The sequence below is a fragment of the Bemisia tabaci genome, chromosome 8 (assembly GCF_918797505.1).
Source record: "Bemisia tabaci chromosome 8, PGI_BMITA_v3".
NCBI classification, from domain to species: Eukaryota; Metazoa; Arthropoda; class Insecta; order Hemiptera; family Aleyrodidae; genus Bemisia; species Bemisia tabaci.
The window spans coordinates 31,630,182-31,644,193 of NC_092800.1; the positions used below are offsets into that span (position 1 = coordinate 31,630,182).

Sequence of the window (14,012 nt, forward strand, 5' to 3'; positions counted from 1 at the left end):
TATATTTCATTTCCTTTCAAGTTCCTCTCTATCACCCTCATTAAAAGGGAATTGATTTTGGAAGAAGATTTAGCCCCTTCAAGACTTACTGTCAGTGACAGGCTAAGTGCAAAAACTCGAAAATGGACATCTAGGCAAGATGCAAATTTAAGCACTATGATGTATGTTTACTCATTAAAATTTCATGTAGAAAAGAAGGTTCCATGGGGCGGGCATCCCCCCCTCTCTCCCCAAAAATTTGTGACCTTATGTGGCTACCCAATACCCCTCGACTCCCATGAAGACTTAAAACAGGCCCATGGCCCACTACAGACAATTTTGAACTACGCTTATGACTACCTACCCTGATATTCGCGCATACTGATAGAGATAATTTTATAATGGATAAAGCAAAATCATGCGAATTTTATGCACAGTACCTACTCCTACTCCTTATCAGTTAAAATGAAGCATGGAAGGATTCTGGTTTCATTATGGATGCAGATTTTTCTTCAGACCCAATATTGAATTTCAAACATCACCAGAGAAAGTTGCAACGAGAAAATGAGTCAAAAAAGTGGTTCAACGGCTGGATTGCAGGAGCTTGTTCTCTGGATAAAAATAAGAATTTTTTTCTTCGAAAAGTGCCCTCGCTGTCAGAGCTATGCCCCATTGCCCCCGCCCCAAATCTCGGGAATACTATACTGTCGTCATTTCAGAATTTTCGAGATAAACATGGGCCAGAACTTATGAAAAATGGCTACTCTTTACAATTTTTAGCCCTTAATTCATTCATGACCCCAAGAATATCTAAGTCACATGATGAAGGGACAATTCAGGGAGTTCCATGGGGTGACAAAGTTTTTTCCTTGTAACCTTTTCTCCTCCTCTTAGAGATTCCCTTTTGACGCAAGATTCGGATATTTTTGAGACCACAAATAAGCTCAATGCTAAAAACTATGCAGGGTTGTCATTGTTCACAAGTTTTGATTTAAAACCACTGCTAAAAATCGGACACAGTTGGGTATGATTTTTCGAAAAATTTGGGGGATCATAACCTTAAATGGGAGAATTTTGGAAAAAAAAACTTTTCAGAAGAAAAAGAAATTTTTTTTGACCCATAGAGCGTATAGGTTGGCCGCTTAATCAAGAGACACCTCGAAGTGAACTTTCAATGCCCATCAACAAAGACACCCCCCCCCCCCCCAAAAAAAAAATAAATAAATAAAAAACGTTATAGGAGTGGAATAGTGACTCAAAATCGAGGAATTTTGGTGCCAATATTTGGCAACCCTAGTTTTTATTGCGCACCTTGCTTATCTATTTTGGAGGCCATGATCCAATTTCGAACTGACTCAACGAGATCGGGTTAAACTGGCGAGGGGCTTGACATCCAACAGTCGCGAAATTGGCACACGTCCATTGTTTATTAACTTTCCTTCCGAATCCACAACAACATATCAGCTAAATGCGCGCTCCAAAAAAGCGACTCAAACCACAGCTTACTTCCTTGTAGGCATGTGTGGATTTGACTGCTTACCGCAGCGAGACATTTAACATTGAAATGAAAAGGGGAAAACCCCATGAAAACTTCTCTCCGAAAGGCTACGTTCTCAACGAGTTTGTATTCACAGCGATGAAGGAGAGAGGTCCCTGCATGATCGCCGATTAAGGTGATTCGTCAAGCTTTCTGACGTGGTCGAACTGTCGTGCGATGTATCGCATCAATTAGATAAAAAATCTCGGCAGATTTATAATTAGCCAAAATAAGGACGGAAGCCCCTGCGCCCCAATCTTTAAAAATACAGCCTTTCTAATCGCTTTTCCTGGCCAAATAGCTCACAGTCAGTTCCGGATTATCCGCGAATTTTTAATTATCCGCGAATTTTTAACTATACGCGAATTTCGATTCAACGCGAATTTCGATTACACGCGAATTTCGATTGCACGCGAATTTCGATTACACGCGAATTTCGATTATACGCGAATTTCAATTATCCGCGAGTTTCGAATATCCGCGGTAACTCCGGTCCCGATAACCGCGGATAATCGAGACTACAATATTTGCAAAAGTGAGAAAGGTAATTTAATCAATTGGACTACGTTTTGCAATTTGGAACTAGGTATAAATTCTAGCCCGGTTTAAAAACAACGTATATGCCATCAGTTTCCCTGTGCACATAAGTGTTTTTCCAGAAGAGCCAGAATTTATAGGTCCAAATTGCAAAATGCAGTCCAATTTTATGCATACATACACATCCAATATTTATCTCGGAAAAAGAAAAATCGCGCCAAAATTGCTTTTATGGTTTGTTTTGGAAGAAGTCCCCCCCCCCCCCCGAACCATTATTCTTTTCGTACAACTAAAACTTATCAAAGTAACCAAGATTCTCCAACTTTGAGTGTTTTTCAAAAATCTTAAACGTTCCACTGCGACACTTCAGGAGGAGACAAATTATCAACCCGTCTGCTGCATGTAAAATGGTCATTACTTAAACATTCCTGAAAAGCCACTAGATTTGCCTTCGATTGATAATATAGGCAAAAATGGGTTCCTAAGAGCTACAATACTTAGTTGTAACTGCATCTCCCATGAAAAACAAAACATAGACGGACTGAAAATATTCGAAGACCTCTCCGGCTCATATTCACTCGTGCGGGCAGCAAAGGCAGTAGATTTGCCTTCAAACGACAAGATAGGCAAAATGGTTGCTCTGGAGCCCGAATAGTTGTGTTGTATCTGTATTTTACACAAAGACTAAGACGGTCGGAGTACGTGTACTTAAGGTGATTCGTCAAGCTCTCTGACGTGGTCAAGCTGCCATTCGATATATCGCATCAATTAGGTCAAAAATTTTGACAGATTTATAATAATGTTAAACCGAAAAAGGACGATAGCCCCTGCGCATGAGCTTAAAAAACTGGCAAAATTCAGAGAACTCAAAGCAGAATTCTGTTTGGGGAGGAAAACCTCGCATTTTATACAATTATCGATTTCTGTTTTTTATCCGCGATTTGTTTTTTCTAAGATAAATATTGGATATATGTATGCATATAATTGATCGCATTACTAGTTTCACTTTTGCAAATATTGTTGAGTCTCGATTCTCCGCAGTTATCGGAACCGGAGTCACCGTGAATATTCGAAATTCGTGGATAATTGAAATTCGCGTATATTCGAAATTCGCGTATAATCGAAAGTCGCGTATAATCGAAAGTCGCGTATAATCGAAATTCGCGTATAATCGAAATTCGCGGATAATCCGGAGCTGATTGTGAGCTATTTGGCCAGGAAAAGCAATTTGAAAGGCTGCACTTTATAGGATTCTATTTAAATACTTGTCAAGTAGTTGACAGAGTTGTAATCATTGACTTTAACAAATAAATAATAACTTTAACTTTAGGAAAGTTAGTTTGGCAAACATTACTCCTGAAAAAAATTAGTGGTAGGAGATTGCGCCTTGAAATTGCAGCCTTTTTGCGTCAAAACCATCGAGAAAAAAACCGCGGATAGTCCGAATCGTGGATATTCAAAGCGCGAATAATCGCGACTCTACTGTATAGTACCTAGAGTGACTTTATTACATTTTAAAAATACAACCTAACAACAAAAAGACGGCTTGGAGGACAAGGCGCATAAGTGCAGTTTTTGAAAACATTGATATATTAATTATTTCAAGTAAAACTAGTCTTGAATGCATATTCTGTGAAAAATTCGCCACCAAATTCCAATTTTTAAGCATCAAAAAGTCAGTTTGAACTTTCTTTCTGCCATTAGGATCCATGCAATTTCGGAACTTCAAACACGCATTTCTCGAGATATAGTAAAAACTGCATTTATGCGCCTAGTGTCCTCCAAGCCTCTCAAAACTTTCCAGATCGAGATAGTTTTCTTGGAGCTTCGAATTTTCAGGCACTTTATGAATACCGCCCTTAACTTCCCAGGTGAACTTTTCAGGAAAACGAAAAAGAGTGATCCAGAAAAAATTCGTTGAGATGAGACTCGGCGCAGGGTGGCATGAAACGTAAGAAAGAAATGAAAGATTGGAAATTTCAGTGAAATATTTCATATTTTTCAGGGACTAGAGTAGGCAACCCGCACTCAAACACACAAAGATAGAAGAAAATCACGATTTTTACAACCTTCGAAACATACAAAGGAACTTGTATTTTTCATAATCATTCATAAATTTCTGAAATTTCATGAAATATTTCACGTGAAATTTCAAGATTTTATTTTTCATGAAATGTTGCCTCTCTGACTCGGCGTGCAACGAGCGTGGCGGCAAACACCCCCCCCCCCCCCAGACAATTGCGGCAATTTTTCATCGCACCGGAAGGGGGAGGGGAGGGGTTTGCACATTAAAATCGAGACGGAACACGTCGGACAAAAATGCGCATACCATACCATACCTGTGGATGGATTTCGTTTGAGAAAGGGGATACGAAATCGAGTGAGGCGGATGTCTTCCTATCCCACCCCCGCCTCCTCCTAGAGAAGGCCGCAAAACTCGTGGGAAAAGTTGAGCGATCGGACCCGCGGAAAGGGATCCTAGCTCGCGCATAGAAATAAGCTCAAAAATAGCCGGGGCTCGGCCGTAGCCAATTTTAAAAGTCAGAGAGGGAGTAGGAGAACTTAATAATAGCATCGTCGCGACTGAGCTACGCCCCTGCCGCGATCATATCGGGCCCGGGAGCCATCAAAAGGGAATTTTTTCGGGCGAAGAGAAGACAGCTTCTGATTGGTCGAGCTACGTGCCAAAGTTTAACACGTCTTGAAACAATCCTTATAATTATTCCGCCAGTCTTCTGTCGACCATAATACAGTAACAATGGTAAGTGCTCCTCTCTTAAGTAAGAATTCTACTATTGCTAAGGCCGATGTGAATCTTTTTCGCTGAAAACAAACGCTGACCACCTTCTGTAAAGTTTTCTCTTTTTTTTCGAAATTACCCCGTTCTGATTTCCGCCAGTGTTCACACGTTGCGAAGGATTACGTTGTTGAAGTGATTTTTTTTTCTATCTTTCCTTGGGAAAGTGCGTGTGTTTTTCGCAATTCTTGCGTATTTCTCGTTCAAATTTCGTTCGGTTTCTTGACATTATAATGAAATTTGTCGGAGTATTTGTGTTGCATTGTTGGTTTTCTGATTTTTCGAGATTTTCACTCGGCTCGGTTGGCTGTGCCGACACCTGTTTAACCGCGCCAAATTCGAAATGGCGCGCCCGGATACCCCGCGCGCTATCGAAAAATCTCGTCGATACATTTACCTAATTATTTCTGATTCCATCTTTGAACGATAACGTACCGATTGCGGTCAAAAGGGTAAAATCGTGCTTTACTATTTTTAAAATGCGGGAGAAGGGATCGCCTCCTTGTATTACTCTGACTCACCCTAGGATGACAGATAACGTGTACTTTCACTCCACGACATATTTTTCATACTTCAATTTTACTATTTCATTATTAGTGCTACTTGCACAAAGTAAAGATCAACACTTCCATCCGGAAGTTTTGTAAAATTGATAAATATTTCCCTGACGTGAACAACTGATTCGTTTCTATGATAAAAATAACTAAGGAAAATCCTGTTAGCTTCAGGGGCAAAATTGGATACCATTTTACGATTCGGAACTGTAAACACTTGTGTGCATGGGGAAACTACCGGTACATACGTTTTTTCGAAACTGAGATGGAAATTGTAGTTCCTAATTGCAAAATGTAGTCTAATTGCAGGTAGGGTACTCAGATTAGGTGAAAATTAAGGCAAGCACAGGGTGAGATAAAGAAGCACATGCATATTCAGGTTGTTCAACATCACTAGAGTTCTCACGGGCGAAGCTAGTACCCCCCCCCCCCCTCTTAAGGAATTTGTGATCAAAAGTGGCTATTTAATACCAGTAGCACCTAATGAAGGGTAAATGGGCGGGCCCCTGCCTCATACCCCTCCCTTCCAAAGCTGCTCTTGCTTGGCTTGTAAAATTCCTGCTTGAACCTATTCTGAATGCTGAGGAAAAACCCACATATCAGTGATGCAAAAGATACCTAAAATATCAGTTGAGAGGGGGGGGGGGAGTGGGGCTTAAACATTTGAATAACTCAAGAATTATTAGAAGAAAATCCAGAAAGATAAAGATTCCTATGGCATGAGGAAAAAACTAAATTTCGATTGTGATGTTTAAGAGCAGGATGCATGGAACCTGTTTCGAGATTATCTTTTAAAGGCTTCTTCGATATTTCTTCTTTCATTTCCTCGTGTATTTTCTCCTCACTGATAAAATGGAAGAAGAAATAACATACATAATAAATGACTCGAGATCTTTCTTATTTATTAGTCACAATATTCTTAATGCGAGAGAGAAACAATTAATTGCCTTCAACTTCAAATCAACAGGATAATACTACTTACTATTCCCGGTTTAATGCAGTTTCACATACTTAATCACATTAAAGGGCATCTGCAAAAATGTGTAAGAGAAATGAGGTTTAGAGACCGACATTATGTAGAAGATTCCTGTAGAAACCTATAACCTTCTTTCTTTAAATAATTAGCATATCTACTAATATTTGCTGATTCCCAAAGAGATTATTGGCACTAAATAAAATGAAGACTCCATAAAAATATTTGCTGACTACATTTAATTTCTATTAAAATTGCAAAATCAGATGATCATTCATCTTGATTTACAGTGTTTCAAAATTTCAATTTCCTCACACACTTCATTAAACGTAGGAAATTCAACTATTAGCAGGTGTGAACACTATGTAAGCAATCTTCTTGGTTGTAACTAGAGCACACTTTTCTATTTCATGTAAAAACGTTATTTTCTCTTTAAATACTCAAAATGGGAGTGAATTTTTTTAAATACCAAAACAGAGAGTGTTTCATGTCACAGGACCTATTAACTAGATACCTAATGAGATTCAGAAAAAATTCAAAAGATTGATAAATTGATTTTGGAACCTAACTTAAAGTTTGAAATTCAAAATATTCTCCCATCTTATGATCTTCTTGATCCTCAGTTACGATAAGTATGCAACAATCGAAATTTGCCTACTTCTTGCATAATAAGATTTTGCGGTTTTTCACTTCAAATTCCTTCACATGAATTTACAGAGGTCAGCGTGTGGATTCAGTGTAAATTGAGTGATGCGTCGCAGCTTGTTCTATAAATAGACAACTTTCTTGAGCCAAAGCCAAGCATGTCTCTCCTATTTGGGTTATCCTCCATTCCATGATAGGGGGCCAAAAATAGACTTTACATGACTTCAAATAATTTGAACACATTACATTTCTTACTTTTGAGACATTGAACTTTGAACTTTTCAGAGATTGATATTCCACTTATACATACTCAAGAATTTGAAAGACATCTTTTTTGGAGAAAAAAGTAAATTAATTTAAAAAGTTGGAATGGAGTTTGCTATATATTAAAAAAAAAAAAAATGGTTTAGAACTGAAATTGATAGAAGCCTACTTTTTTACTTCTTCAAACCCAAAAATAAAAGGTTGATTATGTGACTGGTGACAGGAAAAAAGGGCTTTACTTTCTAAAAACATTTTCCAGAGGAGAAAAAGAAGTTTAAGTGAGAATCAGGAGAACAGTGGCATATCAATGGCTAAAGTCGAAAAAAACATACCTCCAGTTACGACGTTGTAAGTCTTGGCTCATATTTTATTTTTTTTATGGAAAACTTAACGACAATCTCTACTAGAATTTTTTATAAATTCCCTTCAATCATTCTAAGAAAATCACTTGGGATAGCGAGGATGAATTTTGTTTAATTTTCCTTGAAGAATAAAACATTATCAGAAATTTAAACATATACCTTGCAATCGAGGTACGCATTTTTTCCTTCGGATATTTATTATGCACAAAAACATTTTTGAAAAAGTTTAGCACATCATCTGCCCTTATGGATGAAGGAGGAGTTTTGCAATGAGGAAGGTGTCAGATAACTAAAACTTAAACACTTTGATTAGATTTTCCTCAGAATTGCATATTTTTCTTGAAACAATAGACTTAATCCACAATCTAGCACAATAGAATTTAGAAATTTTAGATATTAGAAACATCACTTCTTATAGAAAATGAACTGAGATTTTGGGTATCTTTTTGTAGGCGGATAAGGAAAAGAAGACTAAGAAGAAGAAGAAGGAGGAGCCGAAAGAGGAGGCTCCCCCTCCAAAGGAACCAACTCCACCCCCGCCAGAACCAGAAAAGCCAGTGTCTGTAAAGAAGAAGAGTTCCTCAAAGAAAGTCAAGAGGTCCGGCAGTAATGTCTTCTCTATGTTCACCCAGACTCAGGTCGCTGAGTTCAAAGAAGTGAGTTTGATTACTACAGAATTTTAAAGTTATTATTCTGAAAATTGATGTATCATCGACCCTTTCTTGATATGGCTATCGCAGCACCGATGAATTTGGTTTAGTTTTGCATCTTAACCAAATTGATTTTTTACAGCAGAAAGTAAATGTATTGCTCCGTTTCAAAGTTGCCAGATCTGCCTGTATTTATAGCATTTATGGCATCTGTGCAAGCGGATGAAAAACCTAAATGAAATGCGTAAAAAATATAATCTGAAATGAGATTCAGCAATGCACACAATGTTGCAAGCAATTCAGAGATAGGGTAATGGCCTTATATCCTTTTGTAAGAAATTGATTTTAATAGAGAATCATTTGAAAATTACTGAATAAGGTGGGTAAAGTATCAAAATATACAAGGATGTATCAGAAAAAATCAGTTAACGATGATATCAGTTTCCACTGTACGATTAAGAAAACTTAGATAAAATTTCATCCATTAAGGTGAAAAATCTACAGATCAATCACTTGATAGACATATGTTTCCTGCTAATTCTCAACTATGATTGAACTATATTCACGCATTTTTTTATCCTTTGAGCAGGTTTTTTCCAGATCTTAAAATCTAATTGAATTTTTCAGGGCTTTGCTTTAATGGACCACGACAAAGATGGTATCATTGGCAAGAACGACTTGAGCCAGACCTTTGACCAGGTTGGTAAACTCGTCAATGAGAAGGAATTGGACGCCATGTTGGAAGAAGCTCCCGGCCCAATCAACTTCACCCAACTGTTGTCTCTTTTCGCCGCTAGGATGTCAGGAGGTTAGTTTTAAAATCCTTTTTTCAAGTTCAAAGCATACTTTATGGAGTATCAATGAAGACTTAGAGGGTTCCAAGAGAAAAAAATGTCCTGAATGGAATGGATTTTTAATCTTTCAATGTATGAAGACCAATTATGACCAATCAATTAAAAAGGGTCTGTTTAAAACTCTCCTAACTACCAGGAAGAGGACATAACGCAGTGAATATAAATTATCGTATAAAAAGAGAAGAAAAAAATTTATCACCTCAAGCTACGGGTTCCATAAATGATTTCATTCAGATTTAGAAAAGCAAAAGTAGGATCGCTGTGAAGTAACGTTCCCTCATTTTTAGTGTATTTTACGAAGAAATATACTACTTTGGACTTGTCGCTTTGACAATTAAATGTCATACCTTTATTCTAGAATGATCTTCCTATAGTTTTTCTGAATTTTAAACACTTTTTGGTAAAAACATCCAAACGACTACAGCTCCAGAGCTGATATGTTTGTTTTCCGCAAATTACTTGTAATATTTGTCTAGTATTTTATTTGCACAGGCAAGACGCATGGAATGCTGTTTTGAAAACAGTATGCAGAGTGTTCTAGTTTTTTATTGTCATCTCTCATGGTCAAAGTCACTAATTAATCTAAAATCAGGGGAAAAGAGAGTTCTTAAAACGTTGCGATTTAAGTACGAATTTTTGCGTTTGGCCATCCATGTAGACCTAGTCCTGATGTTGATGACTGTTATCAAAAGGAAGAGAGTATCTAATACGCTAATTTTCATTTCAGGCTCTGATGATGATGCAACTGTGATCAACGCATTTAAAGCTTTTGATGAAGGTGGCATGATCAACGGAAAAGCGTAAGTTTGAACAAGATTTTTACACATTGCTCCTCAGTAGACACTGATTCGAAATGAACATTTCACATAGGACCAAGTTATATTTCATAATCATTGATTGAGGTGCAGCGTGCCCTAGAAGTACACTTCTTGGTTGCAGTGCATCAGAATCTTGATCTCTAATATAAGCCTGAGAGAAGAATTTGATGGATGGTTTACAGAATATTGAGCGACCATGAAGAATATTCAGTAAAGAACTCAATGAAATTGATGTATTCTCTTTCCTTACAATGAATGGATTATTAGCGACATTGTGAAACAACACAACTGAGAAGTGCTTTTCTTGCACCCAGCGCCTCAATTGATATCAGTAGTGATCACTATCACGATTGATTGGTAGTATCTCAAAAAACATTTTTCAAAAGCCTGAAATCATAATTAAAATTAAAATATCATTGTATGAGACATTTTATAAATATTGGCCCTATCTTCTGGGTTGATCATATTATTATCTTAAATGTTGGGCATCTCACTTTGAGACCTTTAGTAGTTTCAAAATAACGCTGCGATGCAAAAATATGAAAATTAAATAAGAATTATGGCATCAATCGATTGAACTACTTGCAAGACAGGAAAAAAAGTTGACTGTTTTGAAAACATTGTGGGAAGCGGAAAATGATGAGTTATAGTTGAGGAGAGAGAGAGCGCAGGAAAAATCCAGAACTTTTCCTGTCATTTTAAAATATGAGAAGAAAAAAAAAACAATTCAGCGGAAATGAAATTAGCGAAAAAGTATGAGTTTGAACCAGCAGAACACAAGCCTAAGAGCCTCGATCATTGAAAAACATTATTAGATTTTTTTTTTCTATCCAAGTCCTAGAGCAATATTTAAAAATGCTTATCAAATAATATGAAAAGGTTCAACTGTCAGAATCAACATGCTAAAATAAGCTTACTCAATCCCAGAAAGCTTCAAAAGTTGAAAACTACTAATAAAAAATGAAATTAAAAATACATAAAAAAACGATGAAGAGGAAGAGGAGGAATAGAGAACGTGAAAAGAGAAGAACTTGCTCACACAATAGCTTCACTCACTTCATGAGTTGACAGCCAACAATTAAAAAATGACCTGTCTGAATTGAAGCTGTGCTTCAAAGAGTATGTCGCTTAAAATTTAGAAGACGTCACTGATTTTAAAAACAACATTGCTTCAAGCAGCATCTGAGAAACTTGGCTTAAGAATCGGTCCACGCTCTGGTTTGTGAATAATAATTTCTGAGAGAAAAAGAAAATACACTTAGAAAATGAGCTTCAGAAATTGACAATCACCCAAACAGGGATACGTATTATTTTCTTTAGTTTTTTCATTCAGAGCTCAAGAATTCATTACATACTTGAATAATAATAAGATAGATAATTCATTTATTTATTTATTTTTTACAGTCTGAGGCACGCTCTGCAATCCTGGGGAGACAAATTCGAAAAGAAAGAAGTAGACGAAATCTATGACAACTTAGATTTGGACGACAAAGGCTACTTCGAAACTGATGAAATCATCCAACTTCTTTTGGGAAGCTCCGAAGATGAATAAACAACAACCTATCCGCACAAACAATTTTTCCAATTCTACCTATTAAGTTTATCTGTTTAAAGATATTTTTATCAACCTAGATTAATAAATTATGTTCAATAAATTGTTTCTAAAAAAACGTATGAGCACGGTTCACGATTATTTATTTATTTAATTATTTTATCATCAATGTTTGTCAGAGTGTACATTTTTTCTTTAACTAATTATGTTTTTTAATCGCTAAGAACAATAAAGGTTAACAACTTTCCATCAATGCGACAAATTTTTTTGATTTAACAAAAAAGGCACCAAAAAATGAAAGTATCTGATGAGGACTTACAACAGTTCGTTAGAAACAAAGACGAAGATGACAAATCCATTAAGGAATCCGATTTTTCATGAAAGTAGTTTTTAAAACAACCTAGAGAACGAATACGAAGAGTGCAGGAGGTTTAATTAGAACGCAATGATTTTCACCTTCTTTAATGCAATTTTCTGGGATTTACCTTCCTTCAAAAAACATCAGAGGAACAGCAAGAGAGTCGAATAGTTAGAAAATTAACACTCTTTGGAAATCATTAGCTAACTCCCAATCTAAATACAAAAACACAATACAGTCCAGTCAAGAGGGCCGACACAACATGCGGAACTTGGAAGGGGTTTGTTTGGGCCCTGACCCTTTCTTAATTACACCTCGGTGTTTCCATTGAGTTCATTTAAAGATATTAAGACGATGACATTGTGAAAAAAGGAATAATGGTTGATTAGGAAACATGGAACCTGCTAATTGCACAGAGATTGGCAAGTTCCTTTCAATGAAAGAACCGATCTAATTTTACAAATAATCATTACAGACCCCCATTTTTGCAGCAGTTCTGATATTTCTGGTCTAAAAAAATAAAATTTTAGAGCCCTGAGCAGTTAAATTTCAAACCCTAGAATACTTTTTACTGAAATTATCGCATGAGATAAACCGTTCTTTCAAAATTTACCACTTTCATTATAACGCTACTCCACAACTATTTTAAACATATGTTGTTACTGTTGCTAGCCTAAAGATGGTTGGATGACCTTCAAATTTTGAGAGCTTCATATTTAGGTCAGAACAGAACTTTTTAAATGTGCCCTTTTTCCAAATACCAACATTTCATAGATGCAGCTTCTTCTCCCTACGAAATTCATAGGACAATACTGCTATGCTAAGGAAGAACGCTGTATGAACATTTGAGAGTTGCCAAATTTCCTTCGATAAAATTTTTATTTTTGAGGAAAATTATGAATATTTTTCCTTGCAATTTCCAGATGTTTTAGATCAAATTACAAACAAAATTATCTGAGAAATTGGTAGAAAAATATTCAAGAATTTTCCTGAAAATTAGTGATTTACCGGGGGAAACTTGGCAACGCCCGAAGGCTCCTACAGCGTTTTTCCTTAGCACGACAGAATAAGGGTCCGAGTCGCCACTTGGAAGCTCTTTAAAATCCGCTTGAAGTGAAGGACTTGGTTAAATGTTATACAGAAAAATTTGAACAAATATCTTTGATTTTCAGTGAAATAAGAGGTTGACTTAACTCTTGAATGTTTAAGGCATGTATTTTCAGTAAAACCTAATGACAAAATGTCTGATTTAATTTTTTATCGACAATTCAATTTTTAGTTAAAGAAGAGAAATTAAAGAGAAATAAAGGGAATTAAAGTCATCATTTTTGAAATGTATTCAAGTGAATGAGAGTTCAGAATGAAATATAGAATTACGACCATGAAAGGGCTGAAATATTTTTCGGTGATTGATGATTAATTTTGGTTTATTTAATGAATATGAGATAGTGAAAAGAATTGATCTAAATTAGGATTTGAAAAAAACCTAGTTATTTCACCAATGGCTCTGATTTTCAAATCAAAATTAGAACTTGAAACTTGTAAGAAATTCAAGTTCAGACGCTGTAGCATTTTTATTTGTAATGCTGCAGAACAAAAAGCCTTACATAAGTGGCGAAGATTGTGACACATTGCCATTCAGAGGATGGATTGTGATTTCATCAGCGACAATTTATTGCATCACTATTGAAACCACAAAGTGAAATTTACTGAGAAGAAAATGCTACATTAATGGTGAAGATCTTCGATGATATTGCTAGTATAACAGTTACGATAAATTTGGATGAATTTTTTATTTCATCGCAATTCGAAGGCAACAAAGTCCCAAATTTTACTTGAATAAATCGCAGCTCTATGGCTGAGAAATACCACTTGAATAGGATGGCAGAAAAACACTTTTTCTTGCATTTTCAGACACAAACAGTTTATAAAACAGCATACAATCCATCGACAGAATAGTTTAAAAAAACCTTCAACTATCCACGATCATTGATGATGTTTTGATTAGCTTGTTCTATTTCAATGATATTACAGCAATAACTGTATCATTTTGAAAACAGTTTTACATAAAAATGCATTGCCAAAGGTGACGCAAAGAGATTCATCTTTTCATCAAGAAGAGTAAAATGGCA

The 14,012-nt window shown here is 36.2% G+C and overlaps 1 protein-coding gene across 1 annotated transcript; it reads left to right on the plus strand.

Moving 5' to 3' along the window:
• Positions 1–4,649: 4,649 nt before the first annotated feature.
• Positions 4,650–11,775, plus strand: Mlc2 (myosin regulatory light chain 2). The gene is made up of 5 exons (XM_019041179.2): positions 4,650–4,814; positions 8,101–8,304; positions 8,926–9,106; positions 9,880–9,952; positions 11,375–11,775. Exons 1-5 carry the CDS (start codon positions 4,812–4,814, stop codon positions 11,520–11,522), a joined length of 609 nt encoding a protein of 202 aa, XP_018896724.1. The 5' UTR covers positions 4,650–4,811; the 3' UTR covers positions 11,523–11,775.
• The last annotated feature ends 2,237 nt before the right edge of the window (positions 11,776–14,012 follow it).

Excerpts from the sequence above, each read along its gene's own strand:
- Mlc2 (XM_019041179.2), top strand. Across the intron at positions 9,107-9,879 it reads CGCCGCTAGGATGTCAGGAG|GCTCTGATGATGATGCAACT; the intron begins GTTAGTTTTAAA and ends TTTTCATTTCAG. Across the intron at positions 9,953-11,374 it reads GGCATGATCAACGGAAAAGC|TCTGAGGCACGCTCTGCAAT; the intron begins GTAAGTTTGAAC and ends TATTTTTTACAG.